At 45.9% G+C, this 27,409-nt stretch overlaps 1 protein-coding gene across 2 annotated transcripts in view; it reads right to left on the reverse strand.

Moving 5' to 3' along the window:
* GLRA1 (glycine receptor alpha 1) overlaps nucleotides 1-27,409 on the reverse strand; it is an 84,507-nt gene that overhangs the window by 38,664 nt on the left and 18,434 nt on the right. For both annotated transcript variants that reach the window (XM_058720830.1, XM_058720821.1), the window contains exons 2-3: nucleotides 10,869-10,996; nucleotides 4,964-5,031 (exon numbers count right to left, since the gene is read on the reverse strand). In XM_058720830.1, coding sequence (XP_058576813.1) covers nucleotides 4,964-5,031; nucleotides 10,869-10,996 — 196 coding nt within the window. The remainder of the gene's footprint in view (nucleotides 1-4,963; nucleotides 5,032-10,868; nucleotides 10,997-27,409) is intronic.

A 27,409-nucleotide genomic window follows, 5' to 3' on the forward strand; every position in this document is an offset into this window, starting at 1 on the left:
GGCCTCTTTGTACATCTGCACAAATGCACAATCCCACAATATACACATGTGTGTAAATACTACACGGACACATAGATGCTGCAGTATAGGGACTTACATGTGTCCAGACAAGCTGGATGGATCCCTCTGGGTTCTAGTTCCAGATCTTTCTTTCATGGCTTGTCAAAGGGGCTGTTTAGTTCAGGACCCCTCTCCCTCTTCTCTCTTTCCCATTCCTGTTCCAATCTCTACCTTCGTTTTCTGTGTAGACTCAATGAAACTGCCTGGAAAGGTCAGATGAAGGGCTGGCAACTTCAGCCCTCCCCTCATCGGGAATGGATAGAGACCCCTGTTGCTTTCCTGGCTGCCTCTCTCTGCTCTCAGGTCTGCTAGCTCCAGTGAATAAAGCCAGGCCCTGGGAGGCAGACAGTCGGGCCTGGGGACTCCAGCTGTTTATAGAGCTGCTATGCACTCCCGCTGCTCTTGGGGAACAAACACAGGCTGGAAAGTTTCTGGCATGGGGACTATGCTCATATTACCATGAGCCCAGGAAGCACAGTCAGCTCTGTGTGCTTTTGGTGAGGCAGAGTACTGGGCTGGAAGTCTGGGGCCTTGGGCCTGTCTATTCAGTGAAGTTCCCTTTCATCTCTGATTTCCTTATGATGAAAGGAAACAAGCAAGGGCTGGGTAATTCCAAACATCCAGGGATTAAATATTTATATTTGGCTCAGGAGAAGACAGCCTTTGGGGTGAGACAGATCTCAGTTCAAATTCCACCTCTGCCACTGATCTGCTGTGTGACTTTATGCAAGTGACTTAATGTTTCTGAGCCTTGGCTTACTTATCTGTAAAATGGGGATTACATTTCCTGCCTCACAGAGGCTTTTGTGAGGTCTGAATGAGATGATATTGGCAAAAGTGCTCTGCACACTGCCTGGCACATAGTAGCATTTAGACATGGTTGTTGCTCTTGTTATTGTGTTAATATGGGTCCAGTCTTGCTCTGCAAACATATTTTGAGTGACAAGGAGAGAGGCTTGAATGGGAAAGTGGTCCAAAGGGTTTGGTTGGTGGGATCTACATTAGAAAGAAGCTGCGAGGGAGGGGAGGGCTTGGCTACTGCAAACAGCATTAGACCTGGGTTTCTGTCCCACCTGCTCCATGCTGTGTGACCTTGCTCAAGTGATGTCCTCACTCTAACCATCAGATCCCCTCTCTGTAAAATGAAGGCCTGTCTTAGACAATTTCTTAAGGTTTTTTTCTAGTTCTGAGGTATTATGTTTTGTTTTTCCTAATTCATCTGCAAAGTAAATTAAACACATACAGATAATTAAGGACCCAGTGGGGGGAAAAATCACAGTATTGTGGAATGTACAAGCTGAAAATGGTAACTCCTCTTTTAGATTAACTTTAATTACTAAGGAGTAAACTCTGTCCCCTGTGGAACACTCCCAAAGAGGCACATCATTGCCAGTTTCTCATTCTTTGTCTAGAGATTATGTATCTCCACCCCAGGGGACCATGGCCCCCAGGGCCTCCCTTGTTGGTTATCTCGATTTTCATTATTGACTGTTCCCTCCTGAGGCATACTGAGCCTGGCACCATAAGAGGCTGGATTTCTTTATTTTATTTTATTTTACTATTTTTTTAAAATATGAAATTTCTTGTCATATTGGTTTCCATGCAACCACCTAAGTGTTGTCAAACATAGAAATCCCACCTCTTTTAATTTGGCACTTTCAACAATAGCCGACTTAAAAGAGGTTGGATTTCGACGTTTGACGACACTTAGGTGGTTGCATAAGCGTGCTGTGTGGGTCTGTGGTCCCTCCATTTCCTATGTCTTGGCCCTTTGATGTTGTGGTGGTTTGATGCACAGCAGACACCTTCTCTGGCTTTCGAGAACTGATCTTAATCCCTGCCTGGGAGCTCACTGGTTCTGTGATGTGATGCCCCCAAATCTGTTTCCTCAGCTGCAAATTGGGAGACATAGTGTCCACCATGTCTACTGTATAGAGAGTGGTTGCAGGACCAAGTATTTAGTGAAGGAATCTGACAAGAGAGAGTGAGTGTGAAATGTGTTCAAAATTAGGAGGAGTGTTTAAGAGTAATGGCAGACATTCATTGTGTGTACTTTGTGTCAAGCACTGTGCTTAGCATTTTCTATGCTTTGTCTCTTAGTCCTCATAACACGTCACAAGGCGGATGGTACCCCACTCTACAGATGGGAAGGCTGACTCAGGCTACTCTGCCCGAGGTCACAGAGCTGAACCTCAGGTTTGGTCTGGCCATGGAGGGCTGTGTCCTAATTGTTACACTGTCTCTGTAGAGAGCAAATTGCAGCAGGAGTGAAGTCTGGAAAGGTAGACAGGAGACATGGGGGAGGGGGAAACTGAGGCTCAAGATCATATAGCTAATCAGTGATAGCTTTGGGGTCTCCATTATCATCACCATCACCATCAGCATTATCATGGGAAACATGAAAACCACTTACAAAAACTCTTTACTGTGCTAAACACTCTCTTGCACATAATTTCCACCCATGATGTCTCAAGGAAGTCAGTATGTTAGTCACCACTGGGATTTTACAGATGGGGAAACTGAAGCTTAAAGACATGAAACAAATCAGCTCCTCACATATAGTGAATGAGCCTGGGTCTATGTGGCACCAGAGTCTGGCTTTTAACCACCACACAAAATAAAGGCAGACTGCTCTTCCGTTAGGAATCTGTGTCAAGATCTGTGGCCATCATATAGAAACAAGTTGGGGTGGGGGTAGAGAGCAGATATGTATACCTGTCCTCAAATAACCAAGTTCTTTACATAGCTAGGTGGTCCCTGACTTGATCTGATAACTATTTACTATTCCAGAAGAAGAGCAGAAGTGTCAATACTCACCACACAAAGACTGAATAATGCAAATGTCAATGATCTTCTGATTTGGGAGGGAAAAGAAGAAAAGCAGGGGGGCTCCTTAGGCACTCTTAAGACATCCATTCAAAGTGTGGGAAAACCTGGCTTTTTGACCTGGATACCCAGTGAAAAGCAGCTGGATTTGTTCCTAGTCAACAGGTGGGATCATCTCCATTTGGAGGTAAGACGCCTATCAATTTTAAGGAGTTTGATCGTTCGTCCTTTGGATGTGGGCAGGGTCTCTGTGATCCTATGAAGACAGGCCTCTTTACAAAAGGACAGATTTTGGACCATTTGCCCCATGATCTATAGAGCTCAGTGATTTTTGCCAGTCTGGGACTGAAAGATTAGATCTAATCTCTCTAAATGTTTAGGACTGAATCACCGTGTCAATCAACTGACAATATATTTGAGTTGGTTTATTTATTTTGAAAAGTTATTGAGTACCCGTTATTAAATCACTGTGCCAGCTGCTGAGGTTACCACAGGAAACGAGACAAGCTTCCAGCCCAGAATAACTTGCGTTACAGGGAGAACAGGGACGAATAAGCAGACTCTTAATGGTGGTACACGTGAGTGGTAAGGGCTAGTGTGGGGACTGTCAACGTGTCACGAGAATGGGTGGAAAGAACTCAATGTAGCCTTGGGTCAAGCACACATGTGAACTTGCACATGTACACCCATGTTAAGAATGTGAAGTCTGCCTCTGCAGGTAATTCAAGTATAGACTTAAAGGAGAATAGCAGTCAGCAAGGGAAGGGGGCTTAATGCTGAAGCCGGGGGGAGCCACAGGGGAGGTGTGGAAGTAGGGCAGTGGTGTGGTCAAATCTGTGGTCTTAGAAGGGCCAGTGTGTGAGAAAGAAGGATGGGCGTAGGGCAGGATGAGAGTTATAACTCTTTTGCAGTAATGTGAGCAAGCCCCATGGAAGCCTGAATGAGACTAGGGGGATGGGGATGTCCAGAAATGGGTGGCTGAGAGGATTTCCTGGCAGTAACATCTGTCTATAGGACTTGGTGATTGGCTGGCTGCTCTCAGTCTGCTCCTAAAGAGAGGACTCTTCAGGCTGCTTTAATTCTTTTCTCATAGTTAGATCACTCCTTTCAAAACAAGTGCAATTGATTTTTTTTCCCCAAGGATTGAGAAAAAATTTTTTCAAGCATCACTGCATTTATTTATAATCACAAATGTAATGTTTGCTCCTTGCAGAAATTCAGAAAGTAGGGAAATACTGAAAGAAGAAAATTGAAAATTATCCATAAATCTGCAATCCAGGGATAATTGCTCTTAACATTTTGGTATTTTCCCCTCTAGTCTTTTTTTCCAGTATAGCTCGTTTATTTCATTTTGTTTTATTTTATTTTTGTTTATTTATTTAGTTTGAGAGAGAGAGAGAGAGAGCGCGCACATGTGCTAGAGTGTGCACAAGGAGGAGGGGCAGAGAGAGAGAGGGAGAGAGAGAATCCCAAGCCGGGATTCCCTCCGCAGCTGTCAATGCAGAGCCCGATGTGGGGCTCGAACCTATGAACTGTGAGATTATGAACTGAGCAGAAATCAAGAGCTGGACACTTAACACCACTGAACCACCCAGGCACCCCATTATAGTTGACTTATTCTAAACTTGTTACCATGTGAATTTTGAAAGACACACAAAAGCAGAGAGACGAGTAGAATCAACCCAGTATACCCACTGCAGCTTCTATAAGCTGTCTTCTGCTATTGTACAGTTGAGCTGTAAACTTATCAGCAGCTCTTTATATTTTCTTTTCATCTAAAACTTCAGCCTGTTGCTATAATGTTGTTCCTGTGATCCTGGGTGTTTGGCATGTTCTAGCCTTGCCGGCTCTTTGACCATTTTCAGATGCATGTCTTCACCCAAAACATTGAATAGGACAGTAAAAATGTCCAAGTCTGATATACACTAGAGATCTGAAAAAAACAAAAAAACAAAAAAACCCCAAACCCCACCAGATTCCCCGCCTCCTCGGGGAAGCGCAATGCAGAGGATGCCATATTTCTGGAAGAGATACACCCCCCAGCGGGAAATAGCAGCCTGTATTCTGACTCACTCACCATGGTTGTCTCAGCAATGGAGCCGAAGCTGTTGATGAAAATGTTGCAGCTCACATTCACCGGGGGACCTGCCAATCAAGAGAGATTGCTGCTTAGCTCCATGGTCAGGAAGAAACCCACAGGATAGGACCTATTGTTGGGACACTGACTCCAGGGATGGATCCCTCTTGGTGGTGGAGACCCTTGCTTGCCCTCCACCCCACCCCTGAGCAGCTGGGACTACCAGCTACATTGCTATGCCAGATTCCCTGGTCCCCAAGTGAGCACCAGGTACAGAACACCAGAGGCTGAGCTGAGATGTACTTTCATTAACACAGGATGATTCATCATCCTGCCATATGGTTGAAATCCCTTCCCCAAACCCCATCGGCTGTCTTCTAATTTGTGGCTGAAATGCATTTATGGCTACAACATTTGGAGGCCATCTTGGGAATCGCCAGGAACAGCAAGTTCCTCGCCTTGAACTTATGAACCAGGAATGATTGCCTGAAAGGGCGTTGATGGGAATTACCAGCTGAGGAATCCGGAGGGAACCTCCAGGGAAGTCCATAAGTCTTTGTTAAATACTTGCTAGGCAAGCTTTTGAATTCTACTGAAAAGGATAGGACACAAATGGCGAGATATTTGCTCTTTGGGATCTCATTGTTAGGGGACCTCTGTCCAATTGAAGCCCAATCTCTTCATTTTATAGTATTAGTTGTAGCAGTTACCATTTACTGAGCATTACAGGATTCGCTGCTGTGTTAAGAGTGTTACTGATATTGTCTCATTACATCCTCTTGACAACTCCATAAGAAGACATGGTTATTACCTCCATTTTGCAGATGAGGAAACAGAGGCTTAGAGAGGTTATTTGTTCATGACCACACAGCTAGTAAATGGTGGAGCCAGGGTTTGAGTTCAGACTTATCTAATTCCAAAGCTGGTGGCTCGCTATACTTGGAGGAAAGAGGTTCGAGGAAAGGAAGGGGCATGCTTAAGGTTACAGAGTGGCAGAATCCAGGATTTTAAGCGCTGGGCTTCCACATGAGCTGACAAGGGGACCAGTATAAAATAACCAGAGAGGAATGTGAGACTATGGGTTAAGATTGCCATAAGCAATAGGGGTTTAGGTATGAGAGAGGTGCTGGGGAGCAAGTCATTAGGAAAGACTTCAGGAAGGTGATAAACCTTGAGCTGACCTTGAAAATGGTAATACTTGGATGAGAACTCATAATCCTTCATGTGAAGATTGCAATGTGCAATCTGTGAATTTTATTCAGGTCTGCTTTCTTTTTGATCCCCATGAGGTCCTGTGGGAGCTGGAAATTTATCATCCCTGCTGTGGAGCAGAGAGTTTTAATAAACTTCCTTGGGTTTATTTAGCCAGCAAGTGGTGGAGCCAGGGGTCAAATCCAAGTTTTCTGATTGTGGAAAGAAGGAAGCAGACAATCCTTGTGTCCTCTGTTACCCCCTCCCTTCTGTCCCTCTTTAAAAAGTAGCCCAAACATTTTGCCCAAACTCAGCCAAAGTTTCCTTCTTTTCAGAAATCTCGGTGTGTAGGAAGGCACTCAGTCTTGTGGGAATCCAGGTTTTCCCTCCAAGGGAGTGCCAGTCTCCTGGGTTTTCGATAAAGCTCCAATACGCACTGGCTACTTTATTTAGGCATGCCTTTTCCTGTTTCTGGGTAACAATTTCCCCATCAGTCTGGGACAGTAGCTCTTGATCTGGGTAGACACTCTGAGCTTGTTTGGTTTGGAATTCCTTTAAGGAAGCTCTCCATTTGAATGACAAGGTTACAGGATTTCAGGCCTGGAAGGTTTCTTAAAGGTCACCTAATCAATTCCTTCCCAGCCTGCTGTCTGCAGTAGAATCACCTGGGGAACTGGTTAAACTGCAGATTCCTCAGCCTGACTCCAGACCCAGTGAACCCAAATCCCTGGAGATTAGCCCAGACACTCTTGTTTAACAAGCTAACTTGGGTGATTCCCATGTACAGCCAAGGTTAGGAACCATTGCTATGGTGGCACCAGCTACCCTTTCAAGGCTGAGCACTTGAACACTTCCAGTACTGGGGAACTCATTTTGTCTTGAGCAGCCCTTTCCATAGTTGGGTACTTCTGTCTGCTAAAAAATTTCCCTTATGCTGAGAGGAAGCCTGCCTCCTTGTCACTACCACTTCAACGAAGACCCATTAATTTTTTTTTTTTTTTTTTGGTCCTCATTTAGACTCAGACCGGGCTTTTCTTTTCATTCAGTCTCATACCATTAAGATGCCCCCAAAAGTTACTGCCCATGCCTTGAAATGACACACCCAGAGCCCCCACCCAGGCCGTGCAAGTGTGTGGTGCTGTGACTCCCATACAAATTAGATCCTGATTTATGTGTATGAGAGGGTACCAGCCGAAGGGACCCCATGGGGGAGGTGCGGTTCATTGATATAAATCTGAAATTAAATTATCCTTGAGAAAATTACAATCTGGCTGCCTTTGGCAGCAGGATAATGTATATATTTCATTAAATATTAAAGTTTAATTTTGCTTTTGTGTATGTGTTTGTATTAGGCTGTGCCCCTGATCCTGGGAGCCATTATCCTACACAGAGTCTTAGAGAAGATACAGAACATCAGAGCTGGAAAGGCCTAGGTCCTACTGGATCATTTTACAGATGCAGAAACAGAGGCCCAGACATGTCAAGTGATTTTCTCCGGGTCACGCTATCGGGTCGGTAGTGGGAGGACTGGATTCCGATATTAGTGCTCTGTACTTCCATATAACGCTTTGCATTGCCACGGTGTTCTGCAGACTCAGCCTGCTGTTCCCAGCCACCCCTGCCTTCAGGAGATTCAGGAGCAGGCAAAATTTCTGGTGCTTGAAGGAAACTGCTGAGTGATTAATCACTCTGTGCAGTTTTCAAACAATGCAGGCCTCTTCCTCTTGTGTTAGGGTCACAGGGGCCTTATCTACATGGCCTTTTCAGGAGCTCTGCGGTTTGTATGGGGCTGTGGGGAATCTTCTTTGTGCCTGAGTGGGAGTGTGAAGGGACCATGGGGCTCGGGGGCAGGGGACACTTCATGCCAATGTTTCAGCTCTCACCACAAGGGAGAGTGGAGAAATCTTGCCTCCTAGTTCTTGGGAAGGGGAGGTGGGGAGAGGGGTGTTCTGGAAGGATGTACCTTGCTCAGAGCCCAACTTGGAGGAGACTGAAGGGGGGAGAGACACTGCAGGTTTGGAAAAAGTCTAAAGCATTTTCTAGTCCTGTAGATTTGGGGCCCAGATATTCAAAGTAAGGTTCTCAGACTGGGGAGGAGAAGGGCCCTGCTTGATTCAATAATTTTTTTTAAATATAATCTATTGTCAAATTGGTTTCCATACAACACCCAGTGCTCATCCCAACAGGTGCCCTCCTCAATGCTCATCACCCACTTTCCCCTCCCCCCCATCACCCCTCAGTTTGTTTTCAGCTGATTCAATAGTTTTATAGTCTGGGTGAAATTTTACTCCTTAAAAAATGTCCATTGATAGGGGTGCCTGGGTGGCTCAGTCGGTTAAGCGGCCGACTTTGGCTCAGGTCATGATCTCGCGGCCCGTGAGTTTGAGCCTGGCGTCAGGCTCTGTGCCAACAGCTCAGAGCCTGGAGCCTGTTTCGGAATCTGTGTCTCCCTCTCTCTGACCCTCCCCCGTTCATGCTCTGTCTCTCTCTGTCTCAAAAATAAATAAACGTTAAAAAAAATTCAAAAAAAAATGTCCATTGATAGGCAAATAAGTAAATAAATGAATGAATACACAAATAAATTGCTAGCATTAGACAAAGAATTGAGTAAACGTAGCTGAGTTGAAGTCTTGACAGCATCCCTTGGGATGCTCTAAGCCTTAGCATATATTTTAGTTCATTCATTCATTTTTGAAAGGTTTATCGACGGCCATCTACGTGCCACGTACAGTGCTATGCATAGAGGAAAGCTAACACCTGTACTCTGGATGCATACACGTCCAACACACGCTTTCCTCCTTAGGAGAGTTACCCCAGGGCACTCAGGATGGAGTTCCAAGAGAGCCCACCAGGGGGCATGCTGGGCTGGAATTCCCGAAAACCACCAGCGGCGACGGAGGCAACCTGGTGGTCAGGTCTGTAATGTATTCCGTTTGGCCAATGGTATTCCTAAAAGATGTGATTTAGCTACCAACTTGGACAATTTGACAGCAAACTCCAGCCTCAAGTCTTCTCTTGGAAGGCCCGCTGCCCAGGGCCTGCATTCCTACCTGGCAGCTACTGTTAGGACCTGAGAAATGGCTGCTCTTAGGTGAACTTGTGCTAACTGGTTTTCTTTCCTTCTCCCCATCCTGCTTTACTCATGTGCCATACCTGATCCCCCTGGGCGTTTGAAATTGTGACCCTGGTGAAGGGCTTGGGCCCAGACCCTGTGGCCACGACCTTGGTCCTGACTTACCTGTCCCTGAGGGAGGCAAGGTCATGCTAAATGACGCTGGAAGGTATGGCCTCAGAGAAGGTGCCAGGGGAGCCTCACGGTAAACAGGAGTGGGAGGTGGGCCCCAAACAACCAACCCCACTTGCAGAGTACTGTGAGAAGGGTACTTGGAGAATGGCGAGCGAAGTGAGCAAATATTAGGAAGCTGTTATCAGCTGTCACATCCCTTGTTTGGTCTTAACACTTGAGCCAAAAGGAACAGTGCGGAAGGGCATTTGGAATCAAGAATTGATTAGGAGGCTGGCAGTTGGTCCTCGAAATAAGATTTCAGCAGGGGTACCGGGAGGAAGGCGGGCATGCACAGGGAGCCCCTTAAGGACCACACCTGCGGAACTCTGTTCAGTAGTTTGAGATGGCCACAACTTCCCAGGGCATCCATGGACAAAGGGAGCTGGTTTCCTCTTGTAACAGACATTAAGATCTCAGAGGACTCTGAGAGTTAAAAGAAGCTTTCCAGATCAGTTTGGTGAGGATTTGTAAATTGCACACCCCCCTCCCCCTCCCCCCCCCCCCCCCCCCCAGCGTATCTGGTTTGCAAACATGTTTTGTTTGAATTCACATGTTTTAGGAATCAGGACATTTTGCATAAATCTTGATTTCTGGCTCTTCTTAGACTACTGGATGATCTGGCAACACGGGGCCCTCCCTCATTCCTGCAGGTAATTATGGGCTGGGGCTGGGGCTGGGGAGAGGCCGCCCGCTTCAGAGAGGCCTGCACCTCTATTTCTCCAGAATCGCTACAACTCCCTTTGGCCTTCCTCTTGGCTCACCTCACTCATTTAAGTAACCTGCCCAGTCCCTGTGGCCATTTGAAATCATGATTCTGAGTTAGACTAGAACGTCTCAAAATTATATAGCAATCCCTGGGAACTTTCAGCAGATGCATTTTAGCTGGAAGTTTCTTCTCTGAAACAAATACAACTAGAGCTGCCTGTGGGGGGAAGCAAGGGTGGGCTTGCTCGCTATGCCCTCTGCTCCTTTTTGGGGCACATGGCGGGAAAAGCCTGAGGGCTCCGTGGAACGTAGTTTATAAAAACCACAGATCCAGCCAACTCTATCACCGCAGAGATGAGGAAACTGAGGCCCAGGGACAGGAAGAGGCTTATCCAAGTTCAGAGTGTAAGTCTGTGCCTGAAACAAAACGTGAACCCATTTCTCCGCGTTTGTCAATTGTCCATCATAACCAGAGGGAGCAAACAGGTTTTCACGCACATACTGACTCCTGGAAACCAGGGTACTGTCGAGCTGGATTCTCTGCAGCTTTGTTCGGTCCTGGGGGGGAGAAGACAGAACTGACTAACGATGTCTGCTTCTGGGAGAGGAAAGAGTCGTGGGATTCAAACCATGTGTTTACCATCTGCTTATAATACCATGCTGCTTGCTTCTGTAATCTAGGAAAGCAGACCCCTGAGGATCTGGACAGAAAGTTTTCTCTACCTTTGAAGTTGGGCCTGATCCTGGCATCGTATCCAGAGGTTCTCCCCATGAGCTTATCCAGGAAATCCGAGGGTGACATAGGCTTGGGTGCGGAGCGGGCAGCGTCAGCCTCCTTCGAAGCAGCAAGGCTAAGAAGGGAGAGAGAAAAGCAGAGGGTTAATGATGGCCCTGTGATCCTATCCCCGCCTTGCCCAGACCTGAGAACCACCAGAGTGTTCTCAGCCTGGGAAATAGGCAGGGTGGGTCCTTAAAGAGGAGAGGCCAGCTTCTGTGGTTTACTCGGCCAGATATCCACCAATGTGGGATCCTGGCAGGCAGCTGGGTGTCTGATGGCTGCTGAGAAGCTGCCTTGTCTTCAGGCTGAGGTTTTTTTTTTTTTTTTTTTTTTTTTTAATTTTTTTTTCAACGTTTTTTATTTATTTTTGGGACAGAGAGAGACAGAGCATGAACGGGGGAGGGGCAGAGAGAGAGGGAGACACAGAATCGGAAACAGGCTCCAGGCTCCGAGCCATCAGCCCAGAGCCTGACGCGGGGCTCAAACTCACGGACCGCGAGATCGTGACCTGGCTGAAGTCGGACGCTTAACCGACTGCGCCACCCAGGCGCCCCCAGGCTGAGGTTTTGAGCAGTCATGGCTGCCGGGCCTCCCTGGGGAGGAGACTGAAGGGTTAACTTCCCACCAGGTCCAGCTCTGTATTTTAGGCCCCTGCATCCTTCTAGGTGTTCCTGGGGAATAGCACCACCAAACAGAATCTCAGAGACCTAATAGTCCAGCCTTTCCCCAGCGTCTCTCTTCAGAGTCAGAGTCACTAATTAAAAAATAATGTTGCCCAAGTCAAATGCATTTGGGAACAGAAATATAATCAGGCATCTGTACCTGGAGTCTTCTCATAAGCTTTAACAAGCTTAGAAGCCTATCTGTATGGGACTACCATCTCATGAAACATACACCTTAGAAAATGCTCGGTTGGGAGAATTGAGGCACAGTTACTGGAAGAGACCGACATAGGTCTCAGAGTAAGTCAGTCTGCCTCGGTGTCTCAAGACTGGGGGATTTAAGATCAGACTGTGGGATGCTTCACAGTGTTTCTGTCCCCACCCCACCCCTATTCCTATGCGACAAAGTGGTTTCAGGTTCTCATTCAAGCCATAGCATGAACTACTGATGTCTGACAACAGTGGCTGCTGTCCCCCTGCCACACACTCAAAGGTGTACAGATTTCTAGAAAAGTCAAGATTGGAAACTGAAGGGTTAAAGAACAATCACTTGGGTTGCTTTGGGCAACTGAGCTTTCCTAGTCTTGAAATTACACCAGGAGAGAGCTGGGAGCAAACGCAGCCCTATCATGTAGTGCTGGGGAGCAGGTACGTTGAGGAGGTGCACGCATAGATGAGCGTGCGCACGCACGTGTGTGTGTGTGTGTGTGTGTGTGTGTGTGTGGCGTAAGATGGGAGCTTCTGTCACCCAGCCAAGTACGACATTGCGTTCCCCAAGGATCTGCACTCAACCTCTCTCGTTCTTCGCCTTGGCTTGTTTCTGATCTCACAGTTGTAACGGTTTAAGTGATCACCTCTAATGGATGATTCTCACATCTGTGTCTCTGCCTGGCTGGTCCCGGAAGCCCCCTTTCCTCATTTGCAAACACCCGCAGGGCTCGTCTACCTAGCTGTCCTGCCTGTGCCGCAAATTCATCTTCCAACCTCAATGCCACAGCTTCCTCTCTGAACTTGCTCCTCTAGACCACTGCTCTCCGGACGGCACCAGCATTTCCCCATTCTCCAGGTCCAGAAGCTTCAGAGCCATCATATCTCCTTGTGCCCTTTCCTCTCACATCCCCTCCCTCGTCAGGTTCCGGACCATGTTACCTTGTAATATAGTTACTTGTGTTTGTCTTTGAAGACGGGGAATCATGGTGTTTTCATTTATCGTTTATTTGTTCTTTTAATCCCCTACTGTGTCTACCACGGTGTCTCAAGCATAATTGGTACCTAGTAATTGTACAGTGAATGAATGAATGAATAATATGCTACTTTAATTAATCAAATATTCTGGCTAATAGGGTATTCATAAATATTCATATATGGATTAACAACTTTAAAATCATTAGACTATTATCTCCAGCGATGAAGAATACTGAAAGCAATCTGGTATTCCTTTGCAGGTTCAGAGGGTATTTCTGGATTATTTAGACACTCCTATTTAGTAGATCCCCTCATCCATATACTGAAGAAACTAGTTTTGATTGACAGGGTGAGGGACAAATGCATTTTACTGGTTTTATGTGCATGGATGTTTGTGAGTTGGTGTGATGTGGGCAGGTTTCTGGATGTGATGTGTACAAGTGGGGAGATGTGCATGGACGTGTGCGGGGGTTCGGGTGTGATGGAAGTGTCTGTGTGTGCACAGTGGATTGTGTTACATGGATATGTGTGTGCAACCAGATGAACACTGATGTTCATGTGAGAGTGTGTTAAGCATGGCGTTCGTCTGTGTGTATGTGGGGTATGGGGTGTGAATGTGTCGAATGCTTTAGTGGATGTATAGATGTGGCATGTGTAGTGCATGTATGTGTTTCTGAAATGTGAGAGATAGTACAGAATAGTGCAAGAAAAGAGGAAAGAACGGATGACTGGAATTTATTCTGTCTCACTTATTTATAAGCTGTGTGGCCTTGAGGAAGTTACTGAACCTCTCGGAACTTTAGTCAGTTGCCTCAGGTCATGTTAGTTTTACACAAGGAGTAACTGAGAAGGCACAGCTCAAAAACACCTAGGACAGTTCTTGGAACATAGTGGGCACTCAATATTTTGGCTTGCTCTTGCCTCGCTGTGTGTGTGTGTGTGTGTGTGTGTGTGTGTGTGTGCGTGTGTGTTTGAAGCAGTTCAGAGTCAGTCTGGGGGCTTCTTCTGGTCTCAGTGCCGCTTTCAGCCGCACCACAGGCCCCACGTGGCTGGGAAGTCCTGCCAGATGCCTTCCGTGGCCCTCGGTCAGTACCACAGTCCCAGGCTTTTCTCCGTTCAACACCAGACTCCTGGATACTCTGTGGCTGTGGTGTGAGCAAAGGGGACCACAGGCGCGCAACTGGTGATTTACGACTTTTCTGCTGCTATAATTCACTTCTAGAACCTCTCTAGGAGTGGTGGTTATGAAGCTTTCATAAGCTCCTGTTCTCTCTCCTGCCCCTCCTCTCAGATAATAAGATTTGGGAACACAGTACTCCCTCCCAGCAGCTACTAGAGCACCAGACCCCTCTTGGCCCTTAGGCCTTTTTCATAATCCTGAATCCTATTATGCCGTAGAGTGAGAGAATGGATTCGCCCCAAGTTATCCCCTACCATTTGCTGGTAGCAAAATGTGCCATTTAATACCCGAATCCTCCCCAAGCTGAAGAGTCTTCTGGTTCTCCTAGCTCCCACGTCTGCCGTACAGCATTTCAGTCTGGCTACCTGGCAGGTGACTCACTAAAAGCCCTGGCATGCGGACCTGAACTCGAGGGCGTGGAGACTCCGAGAGGTTAAGTAACTGGCCCCAGGTCACACAGCACTTTAATGAGAGAAGGGTTTAGAACTCAGATTTTTTTTAAGGGTTGCTTCATCTGAAGTCTACAGTGTATGGGAAAGGCTTATAAATTGGGAGGAGTGCCACGGGTGATGGCTGCCATTACTCCTATTTGTTTTTGAAGCTTGTTACGTTCTGTGACATGCAGAAACTTCAAAACACGAGTCTGACTTCCAGCCATTCTGATACCCACAACCGAGGCTGCCACACTGAAAAATGGAGGAGAAACAGTCGTGGATTACCACCACACCATCTGTTTTGTCAAGTGAGTCGCAGCGGAATTCTTTGAAATTTTGAGATTTGCGAGTCCCAGCTTGACCATGTATCATGTACCAGTGGGTTCTTTTGGGTATCAAAAATATGGGTTTTTTTTTTTTTTTTTTTTGCCTTGTTTCTATACCACCTATGCTAGTCAGTTACAATGTTTCCTTAAATTGCCTCGCTTCTTTCAAACTTACTCTTTTTAAAAACAGAACTTTATGGGGCGCCTGGGTGGCACAGTCGGTTAAGCGTCCGACTTCAGCCAGGTCATGATCTCGCAGTCTGTGAGTTCGAGCCCCGCGTCAGGCTCTGGGCTGATGGCTCGGAGCCTGGAGCCTGTTTCCAATTCTGTGTCTCCCTCTCTCTCTGCCCCTCCCTCGTTCATGCTCTGTCTCTCTCTGTCCCAAAAATAAATAAAAAACGTTGGAAAAAAAAATTTAAAAACAGAACTTTATATAGTCACGGCTTACAGATGAAAAAGCAGTATTGTTTGCCATAATAGACGCAACCACCATGGTGAGAACAGTGAAAACAAAACCAAAAGAGAAGTCTAAAATTCTAGCTACCTGCTGTGGCTTACCAACATTCGGAGCCCGAGCTTGCCCCAAGCCTCAGGGAGGACCAGTGAATGTTGGGAAAAGGTTGGAGATGTGTTAACACCCGATTGAGACTTTCTTCTCGAGATAATGAGAAGAACTGAAAGAAAAATTTCTCAACAATAATTCACCCGTATTATGTGTGAACCACCCTCAAGCACCGCCCCCTTTTCTTACTGCCCTAGACCCAAATTTCCCTAATTCTTTTCCAAATACAAAGTCTCCAATTGAATGTCAAAATAGCCATGCCCTCCACTTGATAATCAATGGACATTTTGGTCTATATTTAGAAAGCACATTTTGCACAGAATTAGTTCAAGGGCCCCGTATAGTAAATCCACGCATCAAGAAGCCCTTGGTGCACCTTTAGAACCACTACCCCTGGTGAACTTGAACCTTTGCTTATAGACTGTGAGCTACTGAACAGAGAAGCTGGGAATGAATCCGAGAAATGAAACATTTGATTGTTAGGATTTGCTGACCCTATAAGAGTATTTGGAAATGATGCAAATTGTTCCAGGGATTTACTGCAATGTAATGCAGTGAATCAGACTCAGTTTAGACAGATTTGATTAATAGTAATTTCAGAAAGACAGTGAGGTCTTTTGGGACCAAGTATTCTGCCCCTCTCTGAGAAGGCTTTATGGCAAAAGCCACACCGACTGGAAAGAGCGTTAAACTATCACCTTTTAGCCAGGGGATTCGTTAAAGGACCTCAGTTTTGACTCCTAATGAAATGGACCATGGAAAGATCCAGGAGTAGGCGTCCAAGCTGGGGGTCGGGGGGAATGGAGGCAGAGTGACCCGGTGAAGTGGGGGCTCTGTGACCTTCAGGGTGTCACTTCCCTTTGAGGCTTTCAGTTTCCCAAACTATAAAATAAGGGGGTTAGAATAATCTCTAAGAGTCCTTCTGGCCCTAGTGCATCACTTTATTCGTCTGTCATATTCCCTCCACCCCCCCCCCCCCTTTTATACACATCTGGTCTTGGGATCTGCATTTGTCTGGAATCTTTTGGGGGAACATGAGTGTGTTTGTGTCTTTGTTCTTCCCAATCCAGTCTCGAGATTTTTCTCCAGTGGAACAATTCATTTTTCAGGGATTTGTTGGAAGAAAGGCCAGATCAATGTTCAGGTTCTCCTCCTCCTGTTGCAACATCAATTGGACATAGGGAATCCATAGGGAGCTGTCAATCTGAATTTCAAATGAGCTGGGGTTGGCAGCCATACTGGGGAGAAACAACTTCAATTTCACCCTGTGAGGCACCACAGCACCAAGAACCATTCTGGGTTAGCAGAGGGAGCCCCCTCGACAGATTCTGTCTCCTTGGTTCAACATGCACAGAGGAGTCAGTCGGGAAGTCACGGGTGGGATAAGGGGAGGAAGGACATGACGAGGGGCAGAGGACAGCCAAGGGAGAGGTGCTCAGGGCTGGAGGAGAAGTTGCAGGTGCAGCCTGGGAGGGGAGGGGAGTGAAATGGGGAGGGGAGAATGTGCAAGTAAAGGTGTCTGAGGTTTGGCCAGCGCTAGGAGCGAGGGGTTCAGTGAACACAGGGGACAGGCGCGCAACTGCACTTAATGCAAGGCGAGGGCTTTCCGAGAGGCTTTGTGGGGAAAGCGGTTTTTACAGTAGAACTTGAAGGCTGGGTGTAGAGTTGGCCTAGAAGAAATACGGGAGGAAGAGTGTTTTGAGTAGAAGGAATAGCATGTATCCAGTCTAGAGGTGAGAGAGGACTTGGAGAACTGAAAGACATTTAGTGTGTGTGAGGGAGGAAATGAGGGGGAGGGAGAGAGAAAGGGAGGGAAGGAGGGAGAGGGAGGGAGAGAGAGAGAGAACAATGATAAGAGGTGAGGAGGTTGGGAATAGTAGGGATTGGACACCCTGGTCTGTGTGCTTACAGGTGGATTTAATAGTTTAGGGAAGATTACCATCCCTTAATCCCTTTATAGTAGAAATAATCCATCCTGATTTCTCAGCTGGTTATACTGAATTGCAGCCTGGCCAAGCTTGGGAAATGGGCCCTCCAAAAACATCTCTGAATGAGGGGTGTCCGACTTAGTTTCCAGGCAACTTGTCCTCTGACTTGGGTCAGAATTCTATCTCCTTTGCTTTGGCAGGGAGGTTACCAATGAGCTGCTGTTTATTCTGTGCAGAAAGCACCTGGTCAACTAGTCAAAAGTTGTTGGAAAGTCTGTTCTGTATTTCCATGGGCATTTACTTACTACAGGGTTTTAAAGGTCACTGTGGAACAGAGGAAAACAGTAAGGTGAGAGCTGGGGAGCATGGGTATAGTCGTAGTTCCATCTCTAACCACGTTATCTTGGGCTAATTCTTTGTCTTACATGGCCCTCAGTTTCTTCATCTGTGAAATGGCAGTTTTGCATTAGATGAGGCACAACGAACAGTTGTATGTTGAGTACCCACTCCATCCAACTGGTGGTGGCTGCTCAGAGAACAGCTCTGGGGCTTGACCCAGCAGGGAAGGTAGAAGGATGGGTCATCTGTCTGCCAAGGGACTAGACTGTGGAGTGCTAGGTTGTCTTAGTTTCGCAGGCCCGCTTGCACTGAAATCCTCTGACCCTTCTGATTAATTGAGCACCCACCATATGCGTAAGGTACTATGGAGGGGTGCAGGTGAACATGTCACTGCCTACAGATAAAGCACTCCACGTGGGCAGAGTTTGTGTCTGTCTTAGTCAGTGCTTGGCATGTGGTAGCAATCAATAATCATTTGTTGATGACTGGCCTTTGCCCTCTTGTTGTTCATTGTTGAGCAGATGGAATAGATTAAGCACATAAACAATTATCGAAGGTGGCCACCCAGCGTAGGTGGCATAATCGGACTGCTGTGGTGGTTCGGAGGAGGAAGGCAGTATTTCGAGGGAGGTGGGGACTTGAATCAGAGAATTTTTCTGGGTTTTATGAATTTTAGCCTCTGCACCTTTAGAAAGCTCCAACATTTGCCATTGCCCATGTTGCGCCTGTGGAGGAAAGCCTTCTTCCACCGGTGGGCCCTCCTCAGGATAGGAGTGGGGAGAGGTGGTGCGGTTGGCTCTGTGTCCTAGGCTCCTGGGAAGAAATGGGGCTGGCACTTTCTGTCCTTATGGACTGGTCCAGTTTTGTGTCCCTGTCTCTGACATCCGGGAACTTGGGGGTCATTGCACAGTGTGGATCCTGTCGGTCACCCTCAGCTTTCCTGGCTTGCATCCTTAGGCCAACATCTGGCTTCTCATGGCCAGCTGTGCAATTCCAATTTTATTTGATTGCAGTAAGGGGCTTAGGCTGGCCAGAGAGTGCCTGACATTTTATTACTCTCACTTCATGATCTGCTAAGCACCCCTGGGAACAGAATGTCAGAGTTGGCATGCTCTGAGCCCAGTTCTCCCCAGAGTCTGATGCACAAGACATCCTTCCCCCTTCCTGTCCTACCTCTCACAGCTATACCTGCTTCCTAGGAAAAAAAAACAAAAACGAAACCCCTTATCTGGGTGAGAAAGCACATGTATTTGAATATGATTCTCTTGTGCAGTAAGATAAAATCTTGGATCCTTGGAGCTGGAAGGAACATTGAGATTCCATCTGGCTCTTCCCCTGCCCCTAGGGGAGTCGGAATCTCTAGGGATCTTTCATACTCCTTATCGTTGCTTCTGGTCTGTTCCTCTGAATAACCTTCCGTCCACTAACTCTTCTGCTCTATTTTATGTATCTCCATAATGCAGGCAGCAGCAGGGTCAGGGAAGAAGGCACCTAGCGAGACTGAAGGAGGCACTCACTGTCAGGGCTTTGCTGACTGTGCCCGTGTAGGGGCCCGAGACAGAGCACCTTTTTAACTTTTGTGTCTCGGGAGTCTCACTTGCCTCACCCTAGTCTTTCCTGGTCCCGCTACAGTACAGCATCAGAGAACATCAAACCCAGTCCATCTCGGGTAGGGTTTCCTATAGGTAATTGAATACATTTACCTGGAGAGGGAGTCTAGACTTCTGACAGCCTCTCATTTGATTTCTAAAAAGCTTTGTTTTTATTTTTCTTGTCTGGTTGCAAGAAACGGTACTGTATGTTTTATCTCATTTTATCCTGCCAACAGCCTGAGAGGTAAGATGTCTGTCCCATTTTACAGAAGAGACAATTAAGGCTAAACTGCGTGGTGATCCAGCTGCAGGGCACCTTGCTGCATTTGCCTAACTTACGTCAGTGTTTTCCTTCCTCTTGCCTCTCTTCTCCTGACTCCCTGTGTCTGTTTTAAGGCTGGAATCACAGCAGCCCTTGGTGCTTTCTGGGTCAAGCTCAACCTTCCACTCTCTGGCCTTCCTCGTCCTCAGGATAGGGGCAATCAAGGTGTTATGTAGGCAAGACCTTGAAGGAATTTTTTTTTTCCCCCCGCGTTTCTATCCAGGCTCTTAATAAGTATGATTTCCATGAGCACAGAGCCTGGCATGTGGTCAGGGCCCAGTAGATATTCGTTAAATGGGGGGACCAGCAGCTGGCTTTCCAGGGGGAGCAGAATTTAGCTGTGCAGGTACTGGGCCTCCGTGATGTGACTTGAGTGGTGTAAAAAAGTCCCAAATTCTGGCCCCAAAACCTTTAGTCAGTCCCTAGGGAAAATACTGATGTCCTCCTCTGGGAAAATACAAGGCAGGAAAATAGGGGAAGAAGCCACTCATTTTCTTTTGGGAGCATCCCTCCCACGGGGTTGACTCGGGTCAGGGGCCTAGGTCAAACCTACGTTCACGCATAAACCTCACATTTCTGCCCACTTAGGTCCCTGATCACAATTCTACAGCTACCATCTCACTTTGCCCTGACTGTTCCTATATGTCTCACTTGGGGAAATTTTCCTCGCCTCTGACCATCAGTGCCATTCTGCTGTCTGGTTCCATGGTGAAAGAATACTTGACTTAAGCCTGTGTGCATCAAGTAGCACCCCCAACTCCCCTGCCCCAACCTGTCCCCCCGAGTTGAGTTGCAGTGTGAGGAATCCAGGGGGATTCCTCAGAGACATGGATGCTGGAGAATAGGCCTATGGGGGTTGCTGTGCCAGAGTGAAAGCTCTTAGCAGGCCCTGAGTAATCAGCATGCGTCCCACGAGCTGGACAGGAGAGCAAATAGCTCTCATTACCTCCGAGGCAGCTTTCTTTTTAATCAGATGAATCTCACTGGAAAAGTCTGTCTTTGCAGAGAACGGAGCTCAGGGCAAAGACATGTAAGAGCTCCCGTTCACTCCATGCTTATTATGTGCCGGGTACTTTACACGTGTTGCTGTATTTAACTTCCCAACAGTCCTATGAAGATGACATCATTACAGACGAGGAAGCTTGAATTTCAGAAACTTAGGCAAGGTTGGATGGCTTATGAGGGACAAGGCCACCAGTCAACTGGCCTGTAAGACCCGTGGTATTAACCGCTGTACTCTGTTGACTCTTCTAAGTGATAGCGATTGCAAAGTCCCTCTGAGGACCTGCTCTGGTTCGTGATTTTGTGATGAAATGTTTGCATGACTCTCGGAACTACCAGTGGGAATTTCTGGAACTCTGGGAATTGGAAAAGTGTGGGTTGAGAACAGTGTGATGATCGCTGTCACACAAATAATGCTTTCTGTTTATGTGGCACTTCCAAATCCATCACTGCATTGGCTCCCTGTGCCATTCCTGCCACAGCATCTCTGTGTACAGGTGACGACATTGGGGCTCCACTGAAAGAGGAAGAGACCTGCTCTGGGTCTCGGATGGCAGAGCCATAACATGACTGGCATCTCCAGATGTGCTTGGGGGCTTCTTGACTATGTGGTCATTCCCAAAAGACAGGAAGGGGACGGGCAAACCCTTCCTGACCATTAAATTCTCTCTCTATTGGAATGTTTCTGGAATTAACGTTTTCATTTTATTTATGTTTTTCATTTCAGTTCATTCATTTTTAAACTTCTTTTACTTAAAATTTTTTTAATGTTTATTTGTTTTTGAGAGAGAGAGAGAGAGAGAGAGAGAGAAAATCTGAAGCAAGCTCCAGGCTCCGAGCTGTCAGCACAGAGCCTGACGTGGGGCTCGAACCCACGAGCTGGGAGATCATGACCTGAGTCAAAGTCAGCCGCTCAACTGACTGAGTCACCCAGACACCCAAGGCAGATTGTATTTTAAAAATGAATGAACTGAGGCGCCTGGGTGGCTTAGTTGGCTGAGCGTCTGACTTCGGCTCAGGTCATGATCTCACAGTTTGTGAGTTGGAGCCCCACGTCGGGGTCTGTGCTGACAGCTCGGAGCCTGGAGCCTGCTTCGGTTTCTGTTGTCTCCCTCTCTCTCTGCCGGTCCCCCGCTCATGCTTTGTCTCTCTCTCAAAAATAAATAAACATAAAAAAAAAATACAATCTGCCTTTACCAACTGCAGGTGTTGTGTGAATGGCCAAAGGTCCCAGTGCTTCTACAGAAGCTGTGAAAATAAGTTCTTTCCCTTCTCAGGTCAGTCAGCCTTCTTCATTCACCAGGCATTTTGAGGTAATCATCATCTCATTTGAGATAGTATTAATTTATTACTTCATTTATTTACTTATTTATCCCAAATGATTTTTGCAGTGCCTACTGTAAATCAGAGATTATACTGGGTGATGAAGCAAAATAGAAATAATCTAATAATAAGAGCTGGCCTGTGTTGAGCAGTTATAAAGTGCCAGGCATTACACCAAGAGCTTTACTTTTGATATTTAGTCCTTAATATAATCCTATGGGTAGGGGGTCATGACTCCCATTTTACTGGTGAGGAAACTGAGTTTCACAGAGGTTAAGTAACTTCTATAGGTACTTCTGACCTGACAAATTTCTCTATTAACTGTATAGATAGTGAATATGCCATAGCCCTTGCTTTGCATGAACTCCCAAACTAAAAGAGGAAAGCCTACGTGAAGACACGGAAGTGCTTGAATATCCGGGGCTATTAGAAACAGCTTGTCACTTTTCCCTCCCAAGTCCGTATTAGTTCAAACCTACAGTGGAAGGTAGGTTTGATGAAGCCACAGGAAATGCATCCACAAAAAGGGAGCTATTTATCCCAGACTCAACAGAGGTTTTCATGAGTGGAGGGAGTTTGAAGGTGTGTGGCCCTCAAGCATCTGGGAGACTGATTTCAAAGAAGGATGTCGAGAAAATAAACAACCCTCACTGGGCTCTCAGGGAGAATGACCTCAAATTGTAGGAAGAGCAGCTTGGATTCAAATCTGAAGCTGTCTTTTAATAGACTGAGTGACTGGTTTGCAGAAAGAGAGCACTTAACTGTGAGTTGAGAGGGTTTAGTTGAAGTGGGTATTTGTATGTAAATACAGAGTTTTACAGGAAGCTCCAGGGTTCTGAGACTGCTCTAAATAGCCCTTGTTCATTCCCCACTCCCCCTCCCCCAATCCTCTAAGACAGACAGCTGCAGCTATGCTCAGTGGGGTGGATCATCTTTGTCTCACTCAGCAGGTTCCAAAATCTTGGGGAAGAAGGCAAAAGAGTCATAGAATTATGAGATCTGGTCATCTTGGGCATTAAAAAAAAAGACATTTATTTATTGAGCACCTGCTATAAGTTAATGACTACATCTTGCGGCTCTGCAAAGTCAGTAGGGATGATCATCTCCAACTTAGAGAAGAGGAAACAGACTCAGAGGTTAGCTAAGAATAATAACAATCACCACCAATGCTTGAACACTTTCTAGGTGCCACACACAGAGCCAAGAACTTTTCCATACGTGCTTTCTAATTCATCCAGCAACTCTATGAAGTAGGTACTGGTTTCTCCTCCATTTCTCAAATGAGGAAACAGAGGCTTGGCAAGACTAAATAACCTAATCAAGGTGCTTTGATGGCAGAACTGATGCATGACTCTAACTGAGGTGGGATTTGGGCATAAGTTTTGGAGCAGCTGTTCACATGTGCTAAAACAGCTCACTTCACTGGAATATGCACTGTGTTAAGTTCCTGTTCCATTTAGTATAAGCTTCTGTAAGAAATATTCACTGAGGAGAAGTCAGGACAAGAAGTGTCCGTGAAGCCTGTGGTGCCCGATGAGACATAAGGAAGGTAGACGGATGATGAGGGAAGGACAAGGTGTCCTTTCTGGTTTTAAGATGAAGGAGGTTTAATGGCAGAAGGAACGTGAGGGTCGCTGCTGAATCTTTCTTTTCCTTCTGGGTTTTCTTTCCATTCTACCCTGCAGGATCTTGCAGCAGGGTCACCTCTTTGTAGCTCATTGGGGGACCCCACAGGGGGCCAAATTCCATTGCTTCCTGCTTCTTGCTGTGTGTCTCAAAGGCAAAGAGAAACAGCTCAGGAAAATGGGGTAAGCTGTGCATGTTGAGTCAGAAATCCTGGGTTTGACTTGTGCCTGTTCCTTTCTTGTGTGATCTTGGGCAAGCCCTTTATCATATTTAAGCATCATATTTAAGCATCAGTTTACTCATCCATAGAGTATAGTCACCTTCTGTGCTAAGTTGTATATTTACTATTTGAAGTCACATTGAAGAAAGCACGAGGTACTCCACAAATAAAAACTCACTTCTGGACTGAAACAGGGGCAGGCTCCATGGACTGTGCCATCAATTTCAGGCTCTGCCATTTACTGGCTGAGTGGCCTTGGACAAGTAACTTATCCTGTGTTTGTTTCTGCATCTGTAAAATGGGGGTAATAGTAATTGTTGCTCATGGGGGGTGTAAAGAATACATAATTCTTTAGCAATGCTTATTTTAGTGCCTGGCACACTGTGAATGTCCAATGCAGTTTGTATTGATTCAGAGAGAATTGGTTGATCTAGCCTCTATCATGAGGGATAAACAGATGAACTTCTGGAGTCTTCTTTGTGCTTTGCACTTGAATGTTCAAGGACCGCCCATGGTTACACCTAAAGGAACACTCCCGGGGGATCCTTCTACTATGCTGTTAGTAATTTATCTGTTAAGTGGTAAATTAATAGCATTACTTTGGCATTTCAATCAATGGGATTAAGATGATCTGATGGTGACAGAGTAGTAATTGGTGCTGCTTGGATGGAAACTGTCCAGTGGCCAAAACTGTTCTTTACAAGCTGGCTGGCTGCCCTCAGGCCAGATTCTTTCAACCATTTAAAAAAACAACATTTTTCTCTGATGGTTAAAACAACAAATGCACATTGGGATAATACAATGAGGTTCAAGGAAAAAACAAAACAAAACAAAACAAAACCCATCTGGAAATTCCATTATCTAGATACCTACTATTAACACATTAGTACATTTCTTCTGGGTTTTCTTTTTTCCTGTACAGATTATAATTGGTTTCGTTTCCTGCCTTTTTTTTTTTTTACTGAAGATTCTAAATGAAAATTTTCTCTTGTTATTAAACCTCTAGAAACATTATTATTAATGACTGCCTATGTCGGTGTGTGGTTGTGCTAGCATTCATGTAGCTGTCCTTCTATTGATGGGCGTTCATATTATTTTCACTTCTTAGCTGTTATAAATTATGCTGTGAAAGCCTCCCTTGGTCACAAACCTCTGTTCATGTCCTACAAGCAAAAGTGCTGAGTCAAAGAATATGACTATTTCTAAGGCAGAGAGAGTACACCAGTGTAAAGGGACTTCCTTTCTCCTCCAAACCCAGGACCAGCAGGTTCCTCATTGAAAACTCTTCACAAGGTGGAGTCTGGTAAAGGGTCAAGGGCAGAAGGAATTGGTGGGGCAGTGAAGGTTAAAAGAGGAGAGATGACTGCTTCTACCTTTTTCTTTTTTCTCCATATACTCATACTGCCCAAGAAGCCATAGACATTGGAGTGTACTAGAGGGGAGAAGAGAGACCATTGTGATAGTATAGTTCAGAAGTCCCATGTTGCAGGTGTAATATGTCTTTTTTTTTTTTTAAGTTATTTAAATTGCCCTGGCCTATGTCTTCTGCCTGTATCATATCCATTTTTTTTTTTATCCCTGAAACTACTTATATATAATAAACATCCCCTAAATGCTTGGTATGAGAGGTAGTATAGCATGGTACATTCCAATCTGCCACATAGCTGTGTGATCTTGGGCAAGTCACTTAACCTCTTCACAACGGTTTCTTTCTCCCTCTTTTTTTAGTCACTTTTTTTTAGCGTTTATTTATTATTTTTGAGAGACACAGAGAGACAGAGTGAAAACAGGGGAGGAGCAGAGAGAGAGGGAGACACAGAATCCGAAGCAGGCTCCAGGCTCTGAGCTGTCAGCACAGAGCCCGACGCAGGGCTCGATCCCATGAACCGTGAGATCATGACCTGAGCTGAAGTCAGACGCTTAATCGATTGAGCCACACAGGTGCCCCCGAAACTATTTATTTATCAGAAAAAGGAGGGTAATAATGTGCTCCTAGGATTGTTGGGGTTAAAAGAGAAAATGTGTGTCAAATGCTGATGTGGTGCCAGACACATAGAAACCACTTCAAGTGTTAGCCATTATTACAAATAAAAATTGAAGTTTTTGTTTGTGAGAGTCAAACATTCTTCACTAAACTTTTATGCCAGTCTAGGTTACACCTAATCATTCTGAAGAACTTCAGAAAAATATAAAGACTAAAAGAGGCAGGTATGGCAGGGAACATGGGATGTGTGTTGTGCTTCAAATCTTGGCTAATTTATTATATTCCATTGTAGGCCCTGCATTTTAAGAGGGACATTAACAGGTTGGAGCAGGTCCAGAAAGGAACAACAGGGCTGGTAAACAAACTTGAAATTGACCTGTAAGGAATAATTAAAGACTCTGTGGGTGTTTGGCTCAGAGAAGATTTAGGCAGAGAGATCATTTTTTACAAATCTCTGTTGGGTTGTCATGGGGAAGAGGGACTCGGTAAAATAATGTTCTTGAATATTTACTGTTTGCCTGGCACTGAGGTAAGCCCTTTGCAAGCATTATTTATTTTTTCTTCTCCCAAACTCTAGGCGAGGTACCTATTTGTGTTCCTATGGCACAGATGAAGAGACCGAGGCCCAGACGGCAGAAGTGACTTGGTTGAAAGTCACGTGGCTGGGAGGTGGTAGGTAGGAACAGAACCAGATTTTTCTGATTCCATAGCTGAGGTACCTTGTACAGCCCACTGACTTGTTCCAGGTGGCTAGAGAAGATGGATGGGCCTTTCAGAGAGGGAGGTGGCTGCCCGACACATGTGAGGAAAGGCTGTTTTGATCAGCTGGTCAAACAATGCCCAACAATGGAAGATGCAACACAAGTAGGTGGTTTCTTGTTGCTGGAAGTGTTCCTGGATAGGCTGAACTTTGAGCAATGTGTGAAAATGAGCCAGCTGAGGAGTGGGCTAGAATCGTGACTTCACTACTTACTTTATGACCTTGAAAGTCGTGTAACATTCCGGAGCCTTAGTTTCTTCCCCTGTAAACTAGGAATATTCCATGCTAATGTTAGGATTGTTGGGAAGCATAAAAAATTCGGATAAGTTGCTTAGCCAAATACCTGGTGTACACAAGTTGCTCATTGTATGTCAAGCCAACAATGATCTATGGTCTTTGTCTTTGCACCTGTGGTTCTCATTTATGTAGTGACACTGTCTATTCACTTCTTCACTGGGGTCAGTTCCAGATTCGGAGATGTCACCAGCAGAGTGGGTATTCTACCTTACTTCTACAGAGGCAGGTATCTGTCAGCTCTGTCCTCTCAGGCAAATGACAGGTTGGACTTTGAAGCATGCTTCCTTTTTCTTGAATAAACAAAAGGAAGAATGTTTAGACTGAAATGCTAAGCAGCAGGCTAGATATTGTTGAGAGAGAGATTAGAGCCATTTCACCTACTGACCAATTATCAGATGGGTTTGGAGAGCCCACTGGGTGCCCAGAACTGTGCCTGTGGATTAAGGGTACATTTAATCAACCAGAGGCACTGTCTTTGTCTTCAAGAGCCTCAAGGCCTGGGATGGTTCAGACAAGTATGAAAACTAGAGAATAGGACCAAGTGTCATTCTGTGCTAAATTCTTTGGCATGGGGCTATTAGGGAAGAGATGCTTAGAGGCAGGAGGTTGGAGAAGATGACCTTGGAAGATCTCTTGCTGGCCTGGGATATCCTCTGGAGGTTCCCAGGATCACATCCTTGCAGGCACAAGATGATAATGTTGCAGCTGTAGCTCCCTTGGGCACATCCTCTAGTCTTTTCCCCA

Source organism: Neofelis nebulosa, chromosome 1 (genome assembly GCF_028018385.1).
Source record: "Neofelis nebulosa isolate mNeoNeb1 chromosome 1, mNeoNeb1.pri, whole genome shotgun sequence".
Lineage (NCBI taxonomy): Eukaryota > Metazoa > Chordata > Mammalia > Carnivora > Felidae > Neofelis > Neofelis nebulosa.